Source organism: Paroedura picta, chromosome 1 (genome assembly GCF_049243985.1).
Source record: "Paroedura picta isolate Pp20150507F chromosome 1, Ppicta_v3.0, whole genome shotgun sequence".
Taxonomy (NCBI): Eukaryota; Metazoa; Chordata; class Lepidosauria; order Squamata; family Gekkonidae; genus Paroedura; species Paroedura picta.
Window position 1 is genome coordinate 31,180,120 of NC_135369.1, and position 21,016 is coordinate 31,201,135.

Consider the following 21,016-nt stretch of genomic DNA (forward strand, 5'->3'; position numbering starts at 1 on the left):
CTAGATGTCAGGTTCTGTGACTGTTGAGAGAAAAACGACGCTTGTAGGCAGAATGAGTGTTATTGGGACTTAAGGAAAAGGGAAGACAGTGAAAGCAAAAGTGAGTGAGTTCTTAAATAAAGACCAAAGGTGGGTGGGGGTTAACATTCTAACAAATGTGGATGGGCTTAAAGGTTGCCAAATCCAAGTTTGGAAATTTCTGTAGATCTGTGAAGAGTGGGTTTTGGTGAGGGGAAAGGCCTCAGCAGGAAATAATGCCATACAGACCAGCCTCCCAAACCATCATTTTCTCCATGGGAGATCAGCTGTGATTCTGGGAGCTCTACCAGGCTCCCCCTGAAGGTTCAACTGAGAGCCAGCTGATGTAGTGGTTAGGAGTGCGGACTTCTAATCTGGCATGCCAGGCTGGATGTTGGTCTCAAGGACAGAGTTCACACAGGATACCATTCAGGCTTTTTTTAGTCCTACTGCCATTCCATGAATGCTGAGATAGCACTCAACACTGCCTTTCAGCTGCACATTGTGTGTGTGTGTAGCGGGGGGGGGGGTGTCATGGTTTTTCAGGGAAGATTGCCATTAGAAATCTTCCAAATGAGAAAGTTCTAATAAACTTCTATGGAATCCCCTGGTTCTTTGGAAAATGGGATGCTAAAGCAACAGTGAAATAAGTCGATGGATATTAGCTAGTAATACCTTCCAAGCCTTTCATGGGCTTGCCCTCCTTCATCCTTTTGCTCCAATATCCTAATTTAACCCTGAGTATGTCCTTCTTCTGTATGGCTTCACCACCCTTAGCAATCTCCTGCTGTCTTTCTGGCTGCCCTTTTGATTTGGAACTACCTCACAGAACACCTGTGGGATGTCAAGTGGCCAATGCCAGGTTTGGAAGAACCTGGAGATTTGAAGGTGGTGCCTGGGAAAGTGGGGATCAGGAAGGGAAGTAACCTTGGTAGGGTATAGCACCATGTAAAGGTAAAGGTATCCCCTGTGCAAGCACCGAGTCATGTCTGACCCTTGGGGTGACGCCCTCTAGCGTTTTCATGGCAGACTCAATACGGGGTGGTTTGCCAGTGCCTTCCCCAGTCATTACCGTTTACCCCCCAGCAAGCTGGGTACTCATTTTACCGACCTCGGAAGGATGGAAGGCTGAGTCAACCTTGAGCCGGCTGCTGGGATTGAACTCCCAGCCTCATGGGCAAAGCTGTCAGACGGCTGCCTTACCACTCTGCGCCACAAGAGGCTCATTATAGCACCATGTAGTCCTCTTCAAAGCAGCCGTTTTCTCCAGGAGAAATGGAATAAATGTTTTAAATAAATAATTATATTCTGCCCTATCTCCAAAAACTCAAAGTGGAATAATCTAAAATACAATAATCGAAAATACATATAAAAATTTTAAAATACAAAATAAATAAATTTTACATTTAACATTAAACCTTAAATGTTAAAACATTAAAATGCAGTAATTAATTATTAAAATTGCCCATAATTATTTGTCTCTTGTATGGGGCATTGGGGGTGAGAATAGATAATAACCCTCATTAAAAGTTTTAGTTTGGTGGACTTGGACAGAGGGGCCAGTGGTTCCCAGTGTCACTTCTGGCCTCAACCATACGCCTGGCAGAAGAGTTCTGTTTTGGAAGCTCTGTGGAACTATGTCATTTGGAGATCAGTTGTAATTTGGGGAAATCTCCAGCCCTAATTTGGAGCTTGCTAATCCTAAAAAGATGTGCCCTCTCTCATTTCCCTCAAGCCCCTCCTCCAAGCACACTTTCGCCACAAAGCCTTTATCAATCTCCCTTTCCTACTGAAACAACACCTAAATCTATCTATGCCGTGAAATAAAACACACTTTCTTACCATATCCTGACCTCCAACTCCCTTTGTGCTCTCCCTTCTTTTGAACTTCGAACCTCATACATTTGGAAAGGACAAGTTTTATAAGGGCATTTTCTGCAACCCCTTTTAGCGCTTTTATTTAGGTAACTTCCCTTGGCTCTGAACAAGGTGGCCCAGGTTAGTCTAATTGTGTCAGACCCTGGAAGCTAAGCAGGGTCAGCCTTGGTTTCTAGTTGGATGGGAGACCACAGTCCAGAGCTGCTACACAGAGGCATGCAATGCCAAACCACCTCCGAACCACCTTGAAACCCCCATAATAACCCCCCCATGGGTCACCATAATCACCTGCATTTGATGGTACTTTCCACCACCAACAACCTGTGTTTAATTTGTAACATCAAACAGTTCTTCTTGCTGAAAGAAGGCCTCCCAAACAGCAGAAGGAGGGATGCAACTATTCATGAACCGTTCCCCTAAGATGTGCAATTAATGCAATTGAATGTTTTTCCATACATTAAAAAAAATCTTCCACATATGGAAGCTAGCTGCCAAGTTGAAGAGTTTTAACTGGGCCTTTTCTAGTTTACTATGTGCAGGGGGTTTTGTTGTGTGGGGCATTCAGCTATGCCAACTCCCAAGTTTACAGTTAGACATGGTATAGGCTAGGGACCATTTTGACCCCTCATTTGTATGTAAGGCTCAAAAGGTGACTGTTGAATATTTCTCTATATTGGGCCTGAACAAAGTTTGTGTCCAGTGGCATCTTTAAGACCAACGAGGTTTTGTTCAGGGTATAAGCTTTCATGTGCATGCACACTTTGTTAGATACAGGGAAACAGATTACCCTCAACCATTACATACAGGTGGAGAGAGGGCAGGGGGTTTAATCGCCAGGAAGAGCAGGCTAGAGTGGAGACACATAAGAGATAAGAGCTGAGATTGTGTGATAATAACTGAGATTGGATTAATCAAAATCTGTGAATTGCTGTAAGCATACATAGATCTTGATTACTGCCTTAATCCAATCTCAGTTATCATCACACATTCTCAGCTCTTATTTCTTATGTACCCTCACTCTATCTTGCCCTTCCTGGCAATTAAAACTGAGCCGCCCTCTGTCTATCTATGTGTAATGGTTTAGGATATTCTGTTTCATGCTATCTGATGAAGTCTGCGTGCACGCAAATGCTCATACCTTGAATGAACCTTATTCATCTTAAAAGTGTCACTGGACTCAAACGTTGTTCTGCTGCCAGGGGATGGCCACACTCCTGAATCTGGGATTAGGCCTCTTTGTGTATGAGAGAGAGGTTAGAAAATTGAAGCAAATCTGGAAGAGCTGGGTTCAGATCCTTGCACTCATACACACCCAAACCAACCTACCTCACAAGCTTGTTGAGAGAATAAAATGGGGAAAGGAAAACAATATTCACCATCCCGAGTTCAAGAAGGAATGGGTGAAATGAATTTTCTCCAGTATTGTGATGCAAAACCTCTTTCATCTAACCAGTTTTTATCTAGTGGCTCAAACTCTTCAGAGTTCTAGTAAAATAAGTGCTAGGCTTGTTAGATCAAAGCAAAGCCTTCTGTATTCAAATGTTTGTGCCATATCCTCAAGATATATGGAATGGACAACACCCATAGATGGGGCTGGCTGGCTCATAGGCCCAACAGACTTTTGTTATCTGAATTGTGAAGACTCACCCTCTTCCCATCAACTGTGTAGAGCTTCTTCACTGTGAACTGCATGATCTCTGAAATTTCGTCCAAGAGCGTTTTGAAGCTCCGGGCATTCCTCCGGTTGAGGATAATTGGCCTCCTGGTGGAGATATCCCCATTCTTAACCAGTGTGATTTTCTTTGGTATCCTTGGACTCTGTTGGGCAAGAGTCGCTGCATAATCCTCACGCTTGGCCTCTTGGGCTGCCCTCCTGAGTGCACTGGTTGGCCGGCTGTTCCGTGGAGGGCCAACCTTCCGGCTGGGAGCACCAAAGCTGATGGGCGTGCCATACTTCTTGTCAGAGCACAGGTAGCATCCTCCATCCTCAAGCTGGTCCAGAGTATTGATGCAATGGATCCCCCGTGGTGTTGTGATGGTCCGCACCCCAAAAGGCAGGGGGACCCGATGGGAGAGGTCATCCATGAGGGCATTGACACTCTTAAAGCTGCGCTGGTTGATGGCCATTTTGACACCTCCAAATTGAGGGTCCCCACTCTTGTAGAAGGTTATCTTCTTGGCTGGTGGCACCTGGGTGACGCCGTTTGTCCGAGCCACGGATGGAAGGGGCTGTTCATAGTTGTAGGGGCCTGCGGTGGACAGGTAGTCAGTCTGTGGTTGGGAGTGATAGTCAGTCTGTGGTTGGGTCATTCCGGTGATCGGTTAGGGGTAGCTGCAATACAAGAATAAATTAGTATGAGTGTGATGACAAAGGCATTAGGTCTCCTTGCATCAATTAGATCAAGAGCATGGCCATGAATCCCACAGGCTGAAATTCAGCTGTCCAATCCCTCAGCTTGATAGCCTAATCCTGACAGCAGCTCTATTGGCAGATAAATAGGATTTTGCACAAATCCTGCTGAAACAATTTGTGTGATGCCACTCTGGCAGCTGTCCAACATGCAGCTGATGTCCCCACTTTGCCTCTATTTGTTTGTTTATTGAACATATTTTATCACTTGCCTTACAAATGCACACACCCATGAGGCAACAAAACTAAACCATGATTTACAAATCTCAGCAGAAAGACAGATAAAGCAAGTGTAACATTACAACTCAATAGCAGGGATGGGAGTGCTGCATGCGATAATATAATAACTACTTGCCCAAATGTCACTTTAAATTGAGCAATGATTGAGCCAAATGAATCTCCCTCAGAAGGAAATTCCATAATCTTGGTACAATCACTGAGAAGGTCAATTAGATGGTGCATTGTGACCACAATGTGCTGGCAGCTTTGTATGGTAGCAGGCAGTCCTCAAGCTATCATGGCCCTACACCACTTAGGGCTTGGAAGTTCAAAACCAGCATTTTGCAGTTTGTATTTGGAAATCAGTGAAGTTAATATAAAACTGCAGTTGCCTGCTCTAAACAGTCTTCCAGTCTTCTTCTCTTGCTGCTGCATGTTTGCTCTTCTTGTCAGTCTTGTCTTCCTTAAAGTTTTCTAAGGAATAGATCCCTGCTAAGAAGGTGTTCTGTTCTGACCCTTTTTTGGACAGGAATAAAAACCTTGACAACCACAGCACAATATGGTGCATTTTCCAAGCAGGTTAATTTTTAATAAATTAAAACGGTCAGATTGCTCAGATCTTGGAAGCACATTTTACAAGACCCGTAACCTCAATTCCTTATCATGTTCAGCAAAGTTTCTATATAATGGATAATGAATAAAAAACAAAATCGTGTGAGAGAGCAGTGCATCATTACCATTAATGGTCGAACAGCAGAAGACTTGGCATAATTTGATATAATATTCCAATAAGGCTGGAAAGACGGCATCAATAGCAGCAAGCACTTGCTGTTGACCTGCCTGGGATTGCTCAGGCTCACCCATTTTCATCAGATCTCAGAAGCTAAGCAGGGTCAGTCCTGGCTAGTGCTTGGAGGGGAGACCACCGAGGAACTCAGGGCTGCAATGCAGAGGCAGTCGATGGCAAACCACCTGTGTTTGTATCCTGCCTTGAAAACCCAGGGGGATTGCCAAAAGCCAGCTGGGATTTGACAGCATTTCTCACCATCACATCCTTACACCCATCATGAGTCAATTGGATGTGGAGACATCAACAAAGGGAAGAGCCTAACCTCTTGGTAGGCAGTGTAACACAGCTGTATAACTGCATACTGTGGACTACAATTAGGTAGCAGCGGTGAGGCTTGTGGGCTGTACTCAAGCCACAATGCTTGGAGGCCATGGTGAAAAATTTTGGGCCATTCCTCGGCCAACTACTAAACTCTCTAGTCCGATGTAAATTAAACTTAGTTTCCACAAGCACAAACCACTTCAGACTGCAGAAGGGGAATCAAATGAATGATGGGTGTGCTTTTAAAAAATCCCCATATATAGTTTTATTAAGGTTTAATAGTCCATAACTCATGTCCCAATTGCTGCACAAATTTTAAAATACAGTAAAACAAAGGTTTGCTACATCAATAACACAATTTTGACATAAACCGCTCAGAAACAACCTGAGTCTCACATTACCAGGGAAGGGTGACTGTTTCAAAATCCATTTTCTCCAAAATTTATCTCTTTCTGCTTCATATTTTGTACAGTAAAAGAAAACTTGGAATAATGAATCAGTTCTGCCATTTGGCAGTCACCGTAGTGTTGGTTTGGAGGTATTTGAAAAAATGAGCATGTCAAGGACAAGACAAAGCAAAATCCCTTTGGCCTAATATCTAGGAAGTTGATGGCTTTTTTTTTGGGGGGGGGTCATCATTCAAGCACCTACAACATTTTGTACTTAGCAAAGTCATCTGCTGTTCATATGAGATCGGCTGTGGTCTTATGTTAACGTTGAGTGTCGTTGTAAAATAACCCAATTAGGATCTGTTCACTACCATAAACTTACTTTACTCCCCTCCCATCTGAAAAATGGGGGATACGATTGGTCTACATTACAGGGCTGTTGTCCTAATGAAGGGTTTGATTTGAACACTCTGCAGTGCTCATCATCATTGTCCCAACTCTTCATGTCCCTCTGTAGCAAATAAGATTGGCCCTACCCTTTCATGAACCACAACCTGTAACCAACGTTGGCTGAAAGAGTTTAGGGTCAGTGTTTTGCCCTAGCTCAGGGGTAGTCAACCTGTGGTCCTCCAGATGTTCATGGACTACAATTCCCATGAGCCCCTGCCAGCAAACACTCATGGGAATTGTAGTCCATGGACATCTGGAGGACCACAGGTTGACTACCCCTGCCCTAGCCTACATCCTGATGAAGAACCTGCCATTTCTCCATCCAAGCGTGTTATCCAGCCCTTCCTCTGAGGAGCTCAGTGGTGACATACACAGTACTCTTCCTCACTTTAGTCTTACACCAGCCTTATTAGGTAGGTTAGGCTGACAGCCTATAACTTGGACCAAATCAGCCATTGAGCTTCAAGACTGAGTGCAGATCTGAACTGAAGTCTCCTCGATCCTAGTCCACTTCTCTCACTGCTGATCCCTGCCATTGTGTCCTCTGCTGGTGGATGCAGTGGGCTGTTGCCTTTGGTGGTTTTGTGAATAAGCAGAGTTCTTCTGCCCTGAGCTGACCAGGTAGTCTTAGGCAAGGCTTTCTCCCTCACCATCCCCCTCTGCAGTAATCCTAGCCTACTTTGCAGGTCTTTTGGAACTGTCCATAGAGTTTGCAGGTCTTTTGGAACTGTCCATAGAGGGAGAAATATCAACAACCTCAGATATGCAGATGTTACCACTCTAATGGCAGAAAGTGAAGAGGAACTAAAGAGCCTGTTGATGCGGGTGAAGGAGGAGAGTGCAAAAGTTGTCTTGAAACTCAACATCAAGAAAACAAAGATCATGGCATCCAGCCCTCTCAATTCCTGGCAAATAGATGGGGAAGAAATGGAGGTAGTGACAGATTTTATTTTCCTGGGCTCCAAGATCACTGCAGATGGGGACTGCAGCAAAGAAAGACGCTTGCTCCTGGGGAGGAAAGCTATGGCAAATCTAGACAGCATCCTAAAAAGCAGAGACATCACCCTGCCAACAAAAGTGCATTTAGTCAAGGCTATGGTCTTCCCAGTTGCAATGTATGGCTGTGTAAGTTGGACCATAAGGAAGGCCGAGCGTCAAAGCATTGAGGCTTTTGAACTCTGGTGCTGGAGAAGACTCTTGCGAGTCCCTTGGACTGCAAGGCGAACAAACCGGTCAGTCCTAGAGGAGATCAGCCCTGACTGCTCCTTAGAAGACCAGATCCTGAAGATGAAACTCAAATACTTTGGCCACCTCATGAGAAGGAAGGACTCCCTGGAGAAGAGGCTAATGCTGGGAGCGATCGAGGACAAAAGAAGAAGGGGATGACAGAGAATGAGGTGGCTGGATGGAGTCACTGAAGCAGTAGGTGCAAACTTAAATGGACTCCGGGGAATGGTAGAGGATAGGAAGGCCTGGAGGATCATTGTCCAAGGGGTCGCGATGGGTCGGACATGACTTCGCACCTAACAACATAACAACTTTGCAGGTCTATGGTAAGGGCTAAAGCGAGATACAGTGTGTGCAATGCTACGAACAGTGAAAATACTGCATGAATGCATCGTTATTAATCAGGATGATCTGGCTCTTCCTAACCAAGCCAGCTACTCATTGTCTGCTCCAGCCTGGACACACACACATAGCCACACACCACACACACACAGATACAAAGGTATATGCCACATTTCTGTCAGAATACAGGGACAAATACATGATAGAATGCAAAATTAAACTTATTAAACAAGAATGAAAGAATTGGCAGCAATTCAACATTTATTTACTGACTTCAGTTATGCTCTCCCCCCCTGAGACCCAAAGCAGCTTACGCCCATCTCCTCCCCTCTGTTCTATCTTCACATCAACCACCTGAAGTATTTTAGGCTCTGTAGGTGAGACTGGCTCAAGGTCACCAGGAGACCTTCTCAGGTACAAATGGGGATTTGAACCTGAGCCTCCCAGATTCTGGTCTGACACTCTTAATTGCTATGCTGCACCAGCTCTCAACAGTAATAGCAACAATGACATAGCAGTAATAAAACCCAAATTATTAAGAACTTCAGTACAGGTCAAGGGAGATCTGGGGTTAATGTTAACTGTCTTCCAGGGCTCATACATCTGGATGTTTTAAAGCTGGGATAAATGTTTGTGCCAGTCAATGGAGAGGCATCAGAACCGATACCACCACTCCAACAAAATATGCAAAAATCATTAGCACAACCAGTAGTTACTTGATGCTACTTACATCAAATTGCCTCATGGTTTTCATACCAAGTGCTGTGATGTCTTCCCCTTCTCAGCAAAAATCCAAGTGATTGACCAAAATGTCCAAGGAAACTTGAGCAAAATCGGCAATGGCTGCTCTGTGCTGCCAATCAAACTGTCCTCAAAATGACTAAGCACGCAACTCCCAGGGTTAAGCAGGACGGAGTTGCTATCATTAGATGGCAAAGCCACCTAATCTCTCCAAGAAGGTCTTCAAATCCCCAAGTCAGCTTTGGGTGCAGCTGATTCTGCACGCCCTTATTCCTCCCCCCCTCCCCCCCGGTCCTTCATGAACACTATACCATCGACTTCAGTGTTCATCCTTCTCGGTTTGCTGCTGGGTTATATGGCAAAATCCACCCACTGCAGATGGGACTACCTGAAGGCATGTGGCTTGAGACAGTTTTCATGCATCACTCGACATGCTTAAAACTAAGCCATATCCCCTGACACAACTCCAATGAAGCCCCAAGTTACCTTTGCAATGCATGAAGGAGTGGCAGGGAAGAGAATTCTGGTCAGAAATACTGGAAAGGTACTGGGGATACTACTGGATTCCTGAAAGAGGGACCTTTAGGTTGTTTCTTTCTCCCAAGTTCTGACATGGCCATCCTAAGCAGAGCTATACCTTTCTAAACCCGTTGACTTCAAAGGTCCAAGAAGGGTATAGTTCTGTTCAGGTAATAGATTTGCCAACTTTGTGTTTACAAATTCCTGGGAATTTCGGGTGGAGGCTGGAAAGGTTTTGCAGAGGAGAGGGATATTGGGGCATTGTAATGCCAGAGTCCACCCTCACAAGGAGCCATTTCCTCTTAGGAGTTTAATCTATATGGAGCTGTGATTCCAAGAAATTTCTAGGTTCAACATGGAGGCTGGCAGCCTGCAAGGGGGACCTTTGGCCTACTCCCGCCCTCCGTCCCCCAGCAGAGCTTTTTCTGCATAAGATACTTGAGGAACAGGAAATGAAAACTCCCCCCCCCCCATTTTTGAAATCTTAAAAAAAATTAAAACCACTTAATTGTGTTATGACGCTGTGGCGTTTTAGCAAGCAAGGACTTATACTTGCTCTTGGTTCGTATACAGCCTAATGCAGTTTGGAGCATATGAAGTAAGACTACATGGTCTTTGGGAGGGGGAGTGAAGGACTTGGGAGCACAGATCGTATTTTCATCAGTTCTTCCAGTTGATGGCTGAGGCTTAGGAAAGGAAAGAAAAATAATGCAGATAAATGACTGGCTACATCATTGGTGTCACTAGGAAAGTTTTGGGGTTTGGACCCTGGATTGTGATACAGCTCTTCTATTGGGAGACGGTTTGCACCTCATGAAGGGGGGGAAATGTCTTTGCGAAGAGTCTTGCAGACCTGGGGAGGACTTTAAACTAAGTCCAATGGGGGAGCGAGGCACACATTCAAAGCCCAGCTCGATGAAGATAACTGTAGATGGGAACACTGCAGATTTAAAGGGAATGGCACATATTCAGGAAACTATTAACTTACAGGAAAGTTCAAAAACTAAAACCCTGGGGTATGTCTCTACACTAGTGGTTCTCAACCTTCCTAACGCCGTGACCCTTTAATAGAGTTCCTCATGTATTGAGAGCTCTCGGAGGAGCTGCACACCCTGTGGGAACTTTCGACATTCCACAGGGCCTACAAATCGGAGCTCTTCCACCAGGTCTTTCTTTGAGGCCGGGCGGCAAGGAAGATCAAGGCCCCTCTCTATAAGAGTGGCAGTAGAGAATCTCAACAATGCCCTCTGTTCACCCTCCCCTCCAGAGTGGCCTTTTGGGTTGGTTATTAGTTGGGATATATTTCACCACCTCATCTTATCCCCACTTTGAGGTTTTGTTTGTACATGCCTTGTAGTTTTATGTATGTTTTAGGGGTTTTACTGGGTTTTTACTATATGCTGTAACTCGCCTCGAGACTTCGGGGGGAAGCGAGTAATAAATTTAAACAACAACAGTGATAATGTTGTAGTGACCCCAACCATAAAATTATGCAAGTGTTCTTTTTAAACCAAAACTGACCAAAATCATGAAGATCCATTGTTCACGATTGTATATAAATTGGTTATAAATTGTATATAAATTGGTGGGCGCCTGCAGGAGGAGCAGCAACAGTGACGGTGCCCCCCCCCCCCACGGCCAAGCTGCTCGCCCTGCCGTGACCTCTGTGAAAGGGTCATTTGACGCCCAAAGGGGTCTCGACCCCCAGGTTGAGAACCACTGCTCTACCCTAATGCACAGAGTATGGGAAAAGCAGGAAGAACTAGAAGTCCTAATAAAGGAAGGGGACTATGATCTAATAGGCATTACAGAAACCTGGCGGGATAGCTCTCACAACTGGAATAATAGGATTGAGGGGACAGACAAATAAAGAAGGGGAAGGAGTAGCACTATAAGATATATTGTGAGGAAATATATGTGTCTGATCATGAGCGTTCAGCTGGGAGTCTTTGGGAAAAAATAAAAGGAGTAGGAAATAATACGGATATTGTGGTGGGGGTCTGCTATAGACCACCAGGCCAGGCAGAGCACTTGGATGAGATGCTCCTAGACCAGACTGCAAAGTTCTCAGAGCAACAGGACCTTCTGGTCGTGGGAAATTTCAGTTACCCAGATATCTGTTGGGAGACCAGTTCTGCTAAAAATGAAAAGTCCAATAAGTTCTTGACTTGCCTTGCTGACAACTTCATTTCCCAGAAAGTGGAAGGGCAACCAGGGGGTCTGCTATTTTAGACTTGATTCTTACCAACAGGGAAGAACTGGTTGATGAAGTAAAGGTTGTGGACCTGCTTGGTAGTAGTGACTTTATGATCTTGGGGAAAAGAAAAGCTGTATGTAGTCAGGGACAAATACATGATAGAATTCAAAATTAAGAAGGCTGGACTTCAGGAGAGCAAACTTTAACAAACAAAGTTATGTTGGGTAGAATACCATGGTCAGAAAATGAGGTGGAAGTCCAAGAAGGGGGGTGAGATTAAACCAGCCCTTCACTACCATCATGGGATATGGACCTCTCCTTTAATCAATTAACCATTGATGTCTAGACATCACTTGCCCAGCACAGATATGGACAAAGCTTGTTTTGGATTTAAGGGATGACCATGGCTTGAAAAAGGACATGAGACAGCAATGTGGGTTTAACTGGTTTATTTAAAATTGTATTGTAATTTATTAAAATATGCTAAAATATTTTAAGGATTGTCTGTACTCAGCAGCTTGCCAATGGCTGCTTTTCTTGGCCAGATCCAGCCTGGCTCCAAACTTGGCCATAAACGCCACCAGCCTCCTTTAGCCTTGCCTGCACATGCAATGTGAAGAGAGGAGTCAAGCCCCATCTGGTTCCCTTGATGGGCTGTAAGCCACTACCAAGTCTGGAATGATGTCACTCAGCCACAAGGACGGCTTTGCGCAACTTACCCAGCCATAAGGGAACTGATGGGTTGCACAGGGACAACCCTCCAGCACACCCCATGTCTCAGGATGCTTAAGAAGTATCCCTGAGCCACCCACCCTATCCTTGCCAACTCCTTCTTGCCTTAGCAGTCAAAGATGAGGCCTAATTAATTTTTAACATCACTCATTTTTGTGGCATCATGAAGCAGGTTAAAAAAGTTCCTTCTACCAGCCAGTCTGGTAGAAATTCCTGCCTGGCCCTTTAAAATCAACTGGCCAATCCTGTGATATCTCACCGCAAATGCCTATTGGAAAAGCCATAGCTTGCTTAAGTAGCTACCCTGCTGGCCCTCCTCCAGTGCTGTCCCCTGGCTCCTGTGGCAGAAAGAGTCAAGGCAAACGTATCCATGGCTACTAATGCTGCGAATGTCACTTCCCTTTAGCCCGGATCAACCCTTCCCCATGCTGCCACCTTTATTTATTTTATTTCAAGGTTGTCTGTAGATAATTGCTATGTTTCTTTTCTGCTTCTATAGATGCATTCACAGGCAGGCTCAGATCTCAAATCCCCATGGCAACTGCAGGGAAATGGTTGATTCCAGCCACTCTTTGGGGCTGAATTTGGCTTTCGGCATGGGAATACAAAGCACCCTATATGCTGGTCAGCTGTGATGTGTTAAAAGCCAAGTTGCATAACACAGACTGAAACAGCTGAAAGTCAGCCCTGGGTGAGATGGTTGAGATCACATACTCTACTCTTTTAAGAATGTATATTCATATGTATTCCCTAGAATTGTATGCATTTGGTATCACACACCATCAACACCAGATAGTGTATCATATAGTGTCATCCTACGTAAAGTTATACCCTTATAAATCTATGTCAATGGCTTTAATAAGTTATAATTTTGCTTAGGTATGAACTATTTTCTACATCCAGAATGAATTAAGCTAATTACAATATATTTGCATATACCTTCATAGTTTAGGATAAATATTCAGTAGATATTTGATGGTCTAAGCTTTCACAAGTCTGCTTTTTAAAAATTCAACATAGTCAAGGCGGGGTGAAATAGTGGGAAATGGTGTTTCATCACAACCGTGGACTCTAGAAACATTTTCTCAAAAACTGTGGTTCTCAGAACGCCATATTTGACATCAGCTATTCCCTTTGGGAACTTTGTTTCCCCTGACTGGAATTTCAACCCACAAATCAATTAAGCATCAATATTAGGATTCAAGTCAAAGCAGACATCCCTCCACAGCATATTTCTCATAGGAGAACCTTTAGTTTAATATTTTAATATGATTTAATATGATTTTGTAAAGAGTGTACTTATTAGCCGTTACTCCTTGTTTCAATTCAAAGTGGGTTATATTAAATGTATAAAATCAATAAGAGTAAGATCAAAATGGAAGATATTAAGGCAATAGAAACAGTGGAAGTAACAAAACAGAGCAGATATCATGAGAGCAACCACAAAACAGGTTCTTATGCTGAAAGTACACCAAGGACTTTTTAAAAGAATGAGCAGAGGAGTTGCTGGTTACAGTCCCAGTCCCACCGATTGTAGAGGGACACAATGACAAGTTATAATAAAATCCTTACTTACCGCAACAAATATGGTCCACAAAAACATTACGCTGTTCAGCCCCCAATCAAAACCAAGGCCTCCCTCCCCCTTTCAAGCAAAGGCAAGAAAATCCAGAGTTTTTGACAGAGAAGTTAGTTTTTCACGCCAGCTGAGTTTCCGGCCCATTCACTTTCCCCAAGGGAGGTTCTGGAAACGTTGGCTTCACATGAGACACAAAATGTTTTCTCCTGTAAATATGGAAAGAAAGCTGAGGGCTGCTTCCCTGGCAGGAGCCACTCTAAAGAAGATTAGGGTGAGCATAAAAGCTGCTTAGGGACAGCCACCATCTGCAGAGCACAAACACAATGAGGTTAGGGAGAACATTACCCTCATGACAGACATAGGCGGGATACCCTTTGTTGTGGGAAACTGGGCCTCTGTGGCCCATTCCGCACAAGGACCAATGTGGCTAACTGTTTGCAGTATGTAGAAACTCTATATTTAATAATGGAATTTCGTCATTCCGCACACTTTCAATTCTAGTGGAATGTTGTAGTCCCAGTAGCGGTCTATTCATTCCCCACAGGTTTCCGGTCTCGCTGGAATCACAACAAAGAAGGCGATATTTTTCCGCCCTTCTTCCCACCCCTAGCCGTCAATCAAACAGAACAGCCAATGAACTGTTGTGTTTGTGCTCCCGAAAAGCTCCTTTCCCTTTAAAAACTGTTCTTTAAAAACCCCAAAACACCAGTAGCAGCAAATATTTATTCATTCAATGTCTCAGAAAGACCGTTTTCGCTGGTGTAGGAGCTGGCGTTTAATTGTTTACACGCTCTTCAAGTAAAAAACAAAATTCCCACCCCCTGATGGGTGCAATTTCTGGATGAAATTATGGGCAGTGTCGAACAGGGGGCTGTATTGTGCTTGGAAACTTTAAAGACAATTACAGAAGGGAGCTTTGTTTTATTGTTAAGGACTTCTGTGGAGGCACTTCAGCTGGAGAAGCCTCGCTTATTCGTTGCTTTCACCGGTTTAAGGGGGGGGAAAGGCAATCACATCTCCAGAAGCTCAGGGGCGAGAGCTAGGGAGGGACATAATTCTACCGCTATTTTGAGAACGCACATGTCTTTCGCTGATGTGTTGCGGCTTGTTCTCAGAAGTATAGCAGTTTTTTCAGGGTGAATCCACTTTTCTGGATTTCCCCCTAAGCACTATAAAACTCTGATTGTTGGTGGGGGTTCGCGGGAGTTTTGTGGTTTGTTTGCGACGTCATGTGGAATGTTAAATTAATAGTGTTTACAAAAGATAAGATTTCGGTTACATTTAAGTTGTGTGGAATGGCCCTGTGTCTTCAAAGTAAGGGTGCCAATTCCTGGAGATCTGTGGAGTGGAGCCTGGGGGATGGGGAGGGAAGGGAACTCAGGTGGGTATAATGCCAATGGACCTACCCTCCAAAGACCAATCTCTCGGGTCTGGGGATCAGTTGTAACTCTGGGAGATTTCCAGGCCCCACCTGAAGACTGATAAGAAGTGATAGACAAGCTATGTAGGGATGTGAGAAAAAACTTTTCTTTACTCCAGTTCAATATGATACGCCAGCCCGAATGTAGACTGGCTAACTACACATTTTCAGCATTTTCCTCAGTGGCTTAACTATAAAATGAAAATATGGTAATTATGCTAATTATCAACAAATGTACACATGCTGTAATATTTGCTAACTTTGTTGCTGAATAATCTTTATAAACCTAGACGTTTTGCCTAAGGATACAAAAATACATTGGTCTTCAAAAGAAACAATACATAGCTCGTTTTCTCCGTTCCCGCCTGAAGGCTGACGACCCTCCTTTGAGGGATGTGCTGTTTTGAGTCACTCCTGCAGGAGTCAGAATGCCATCCATTGGTCATTCCTCTATTAGTGATTGCGAGCTCAAATTGTCTCCATGGGACTTGCAGGAGAGGAGACAGAAAGCTGTGATGCTTCCCCCTTGCAATACTTTCGTTCTGTGTATAATGACCAACTAAACAATTGCAACGCGACCTCAGATGAACCACTGAATTGGCATCATCTAGTTTTCCCATTAATCTCCACCAGTGCCCCTCTTTTCTGTACTTTACATAATGGCTTTTGAATATGCAGGTCCTGTGAAAATTGACTTTTATGAGTGATCAGTTACTTTTCCACCACTAGGAAGCAGTTGGGAGTCAACATAGTATTTCTCCCCGCCCCTTCCTGTCCTCCTCATAAGACACAATATGGGTATAATTGGTATCAATGTATCTTGTAGAGTTGTGGTAAGGACTGCCCCCCAGAATCCATGTAAAGCTCTTGAAACATTTTAAAGAGCTATAGAAATGCAGTGTTCATGCGTCACATCTATCCTATGTGGTCCTTCATGAAAAGTTAAGATGATTAGTTAAACATTTATTGGGTTCAGTAGATATCGTCCCATCACATGCTGATGGGCTGTGCTCATTCCTAGGGAGAGGGTCTGCTGAGTTGTTGTTATTGTTATTGTTGTTGCTGTTGTTGTTGTTGCCCACCGCTCCTGGAGAACCAGGTTGTGGTGGGTTACAAAATAGATTCCAACACAACACCCCCTCAATAAAAAACCCACTAAAACCCCATTAAAATACACAGCATAATAGCAACATGGTGGTAGAAATAACCCCATCCTATGGCAGTACGCCCTCCTAGGGGACATCAGTAATGCAATAACTGATAGCCACCAGTGATGTCACAGAATTGCTAGCAAGTGTTTTCTGTGGGGGGCCCCACCAGCTCTGTGCCCTAAACTGGCCTCATCCATAGACCTGGCAGAAGGGCTCCGTCTTACAAGCTCCCACAGAGCCCATAGCTCTTCCTAGAGCTCATTCTACCAGGTAGGGGCCAGGACCGAAAAAGAGAAAACATGTCCCACTGTGCCTGTTCTTTGATGATGGAGGGATCTGTGGAAGTTTGTTCACAGTTTTCACCAGAGATAAAATCTTCCACCTCTAACACATATTTTTAGCTGGTTTCTTATTGGGTATTTTGTTAACCACCACATTCTTCCCCCCCCCTCCCCGTTAGCTGTGCACCCTGATTTTCCTAGCTGCATTCTTTGATGCATCAAAATCTACCAAGTGCCCCCTTCCACCCAGTTGCAAATACGAAGCTCCACACTCTGGTCTACCTAAACGTTATAGGCTTCTCCCCATACTACTCAAAAGCTACCTTTTGCCCCACCTAGTAGCCAAGCATTTTTTTTAAATCAAAGATGGAAACCATGGTCTTGGCTGAGGCAGCTGGGGTGGAGTGGGATGGAGGTGGGATGGTACATGTGCAGCGCATACGGTGTGACAATGTTTAAAGTAGTCCATGTGCATTATCTTGTAATTCCCATAACAAACTTATAAGGTAGGTCAATACCACCTCCATCTGTAAGGCCCTTGGAAGGCTTCATTATGCTGTTTACTAATCCATGACCCACTCTCTGCTTATATATGTGATCATGTAAATACCATTTCATTGTGTCTGAAGAAGTGTGCCATGCTCACGAAAGCTGACACCAGGCTTTCTCAACCAGGTTTTTGTGAATCCTGGAGTTTCTTGAGAGCCCTGGAAGGGTTTCTCAAATGGATGCAAATTAATATTTTATATATTTGTTAAAATTTGTTAAACATTTATTGAGTGTTATTACCATATATGGCCATGTCAACTCTTCACCTCTCCCAAAATGGCCAGTGGTGGCCCTGGAGGAGGTGGGGAGGGGAGGGGCCCTGGGTGGGCATATACAAAGCTCTGCTTCCCAACCATATTCTGCACAATCATGCCACTTCTGGGATTTCTCAAAGCCTGAATAATGTTTCAGGGGTTTCTCAATGGTAAAAAAGTTCAGAAAGGCTGCCTTACACCTTGACTAAACCTTAGTTGGTCTTAAAGGTGCTATTGGATGCAAACTTTGTTTTGCAAAGGCACTCAGTGAGCAGAGTTTTGCATCCGGGTTTCCTGAGCTGCTGAACCCATGAAACCGCCTTCCAGTGAGCCAGGCTCAAGGTCAGTATGATCATCCCTGTCTGGCAGTGGCTCTGCAGAGTCTCAGACAGGTGTTTGCCATCACCTACTTTCTGATCCCTTTAACTGGAGCTGCCAGGATTGAGTCTGGGAGATTCTGCATGCAAAGCAGATGCTGTCCCTCAAAGCCACAGCCCCATTACGATATTGTCGCCATGCTGTCATGGTAATTTATTGTTTGATAATTTTAATTGTGATGTCCCTAGACCAACCTTGCCACCTATTCCTTATTTAAAGGAATAATTCCATATTTAGTATTGTTGATGGAATAGACGGAACAGAAGAGATCAGGGCCCTGCTGAAACTAAAGCATTTCCATAGGCTGCAAAATGGAGCTCTTCCACAAGGCTTTTGGTTGATGCCAATGAAGCAATCCCACCAATTAGAGCCCAGAGACTCCTCCCACCACCAACTACATCTCGCAGACAGGTGTGGCAAGCCACAGCACTGAAGTAACATCAGAGAGCAAACTGTAAAGTTGGAATGTTGCAGTTAAATGTTGAGTGTTGATGTTGAAGGTTGAATATTTTATGAACTCTACTATCAGAGGTATTATGTGTTCTCAATTAGTGTATGTTCAAAATGATGCTGTTCCTTGTAAAAAGGTAAAGGTAAAGGTATTCCCTGTGCGAGCACCGGGTCACGTCTGATCCTTGGGGTGATGCCCTCCAGCATTTCCATGGCAGACTCAATACAGGGTGGTTTGCCAGTGCCTTCCCCAGTCATTACCGTTTACCCCCCAGCAAGCTGGGTACTCATTTTACCGACCTCAGAAGGATGGAAGGCTGAGTCAACCTTGAGCCGGCTGCTGGGATTGAACTCCCAGCCTCATGGGCAGACAGCTTCAGACAGCATTTCTGCTGCCTTACCACCGTGCGCCACAAGAGGCTCTTCGCTGTTCCTTGTACTGCCCACAAATTGCAAGGTAAACTGCCCTGAGCCCCAGGGGAGGGCGATATAGGAATAAACAAACAAGCAAACTTGTTTGCACCATGTGCAAAGGGAAAACTTTAATTTAATATAAGCTGTTCTGCCAGGCTGAGGCCAGGCATTAACATTCTGTCTAAAATACTGAACCGTCCAATAAAAACTAACTCCCCCCATAAGGTTTTTAAAGAGGCATGTTTTAAAACAACCCAAGTTTAATTTTGTTTTAACTATATCAGTTATATTCTTTGTAGGTTTTGTTTTGTTGTTGCCAACTGGGAAGGGCGGGCTATAAAAATAAAGTTTAATATCATTGTTTGATATTATTTTTTAATATACTCCCAGGACAGTATATTCATGTTCTCACACACACACACATTTTCTTTCTTTCACTATCGAGTTGCAGATGATGTCTGGTGACCCTGCCAGGTTCTCAAGGAAAGGGGCATCCTTAGGTGGTTTGCCCTTGCCTGCCTCTAGTGCCCTGACCCTGGTCTCCCATCCAAATACCAATCAGGGCCAATCCTGCTTAGCTTTTGAGATCTGACGAGATCAGGTTAGTCTGGGCTCTCCAGGCCAGGGTCATATTTTCTTAGGGTCTTGTAGTGCAGTGGTCCCCAACCTTTTTATCACTGGGGACCGGTCAACGCTTGACAATTTTACTGAGGCCTGTGGGGGGGGTACTCTTTTTCTGAGGGACGTCACTGCCACCGCCTGAGCCCCTGCTCTGCTTGCTTTCCTGCCGGCATCCATGACTTCCTGCCACCTACTTGGAGGGGCTACCAGCAGGAGCTGCGCAGTGCCATGCCGAGGGGGCAGCCCCAGCCATGGTGGCTACCGGAGAGCACAGAGGTGAGCCGGCAGCAGAGTGGCAGGGCAGCCCCCAAGGCAGCAGCCGGGGAGGAGGACGAGGAGGATCCGCGACCCGGTACCGACTGATCCTTGGACCGGTACAGGTCCCAGGACTGGGGGTTGGGGAAAGCTGTTGTAGTGTATTTCTTATTTTAGAGCCCTGCAGGGAACATTCCCAGTTGAGGCTGAGGTCTTATTGCCTGTGCCCCACCCTCTCCCCTCACACTAGCAGAGAGTTGCTTTCATCTGCCAAAAACCAAATGAAGACACTCTGATGAGACATCCCCTTTCCTGTTTTCTCCCTTTATCTGGCACTGGAGACAAAGGTGGAGCTAGACCTGGCTTGAGAATGAGTGACAGTGAAGCCAGCTCTCACGGTCACCTTGCCAGGTGTTGGGAATGCTTTAGATGAGCAACCCAATGTTGCTGGGGTGATACTCAGCCTCTCTGGATATGCCCTTGGTTAACATGAAAACCTGATTAGCAAAAGTTTAACCCCACACAGTGCACACTCCAGAGCACCCATTCCAGGTGAACTAGAATTTGGTTGTCTGGAAATTAGCTGAAATCGCAGGATATCTAAGGTTGCCAATCTCCAGGTGGTGGGTAAGAGATCTTCTGAATTTACAACTTATTTCCAAGCAACAGAGATCAGTTCACCTGGAGAAAATAGCTACCTTGGAAGGTGGGCTCTATGGCATTATACCCCCATTGAAGTGTTAGAATTGCAATCAACAAGTAATTTGGTGAATTCAAGTGGGTAGCTGTGTTGGTCTGAAGCAGCGCAACAAAACAGAATCAGAGACTAGCAGCACCTTTAAGAACAACAAATAAATCTTTGTTGGTCTTAACGGTGTCATTGGACTCTGATTCTAATTTGGTGAAGTTAGCCTTGAGGGGCTGCTTTTGAATTGCTAAACTGTGCTTCCATGCTCACTAGTGACATCAAGTGGTCACTGGTGAAGTTGCAGTGTAAAAACCTCAGCACATGCTCTGGAGATTCCTTTGTTTAAGGTGGGCTCCCACCCACTTCCTCCTTCAGGAAGAGAAGCCTCATGGGCTTTTGCAGAACCAAGGAGAAGCCACCATTAGTCCTGCCTGCATCCTAGCCATAGAGGCTTGCAATGTGCTGTTTTGTAACTACACCTTAAGTTTTGTACTCTGCTTCAGTAAGGAGGCTGAAGCAGATGAATATGATACATATTTGTGAATAATCTTTACCAGTTCTGACCGAGCAGTGATATCAGGGCTCTCAGCCTCACCCATCCCACAGGGTGTCTGTTGTGGGAAGAGGAATGGAAAGGCGACTATAAGCCGCTTTGACCCTCCTTTGGGTAGGGAAAAGCGGCATATAAGTACCAACTCTTCTTCTTCCTCCTCCTCTACTTTCTTTTAAACCTCAAAGCACTG

The 21,016-nt window shown here is 44.7% G+C and overlaps 1 protein-coding gene across 1 annotated transcript in view; it reads right to left on the reverse strand.

The window, feature by feature from the left end:
• The window catches only part of RP1L1 (RP1 like 1), a 32,118-nt gene extending 18,115 nt beyond the window's left edge, over positions 1-14,003 (reverse strand). Inside the window, exons 1-2 of the mRNA XM_077332186.1 lie at positions 13,810-14,003; positions 3,544-4,228 (exon numbers count right to left, since the gene is read on the reverse strand). Of these exons, the coding sequence (XP_077188301.1) occupies positions 3,544-4,206 (663 nt within the window). The 5' untranslated portion in view covers positions 4,207-4,228; positions 13,810-14,003. The remainder of the gene's footprint in view (positions 1-3,543; positions 4,229-13,809) is intronic.
• Positions 14,004-21,016: the final 7,013 nt, after the last annotated feature.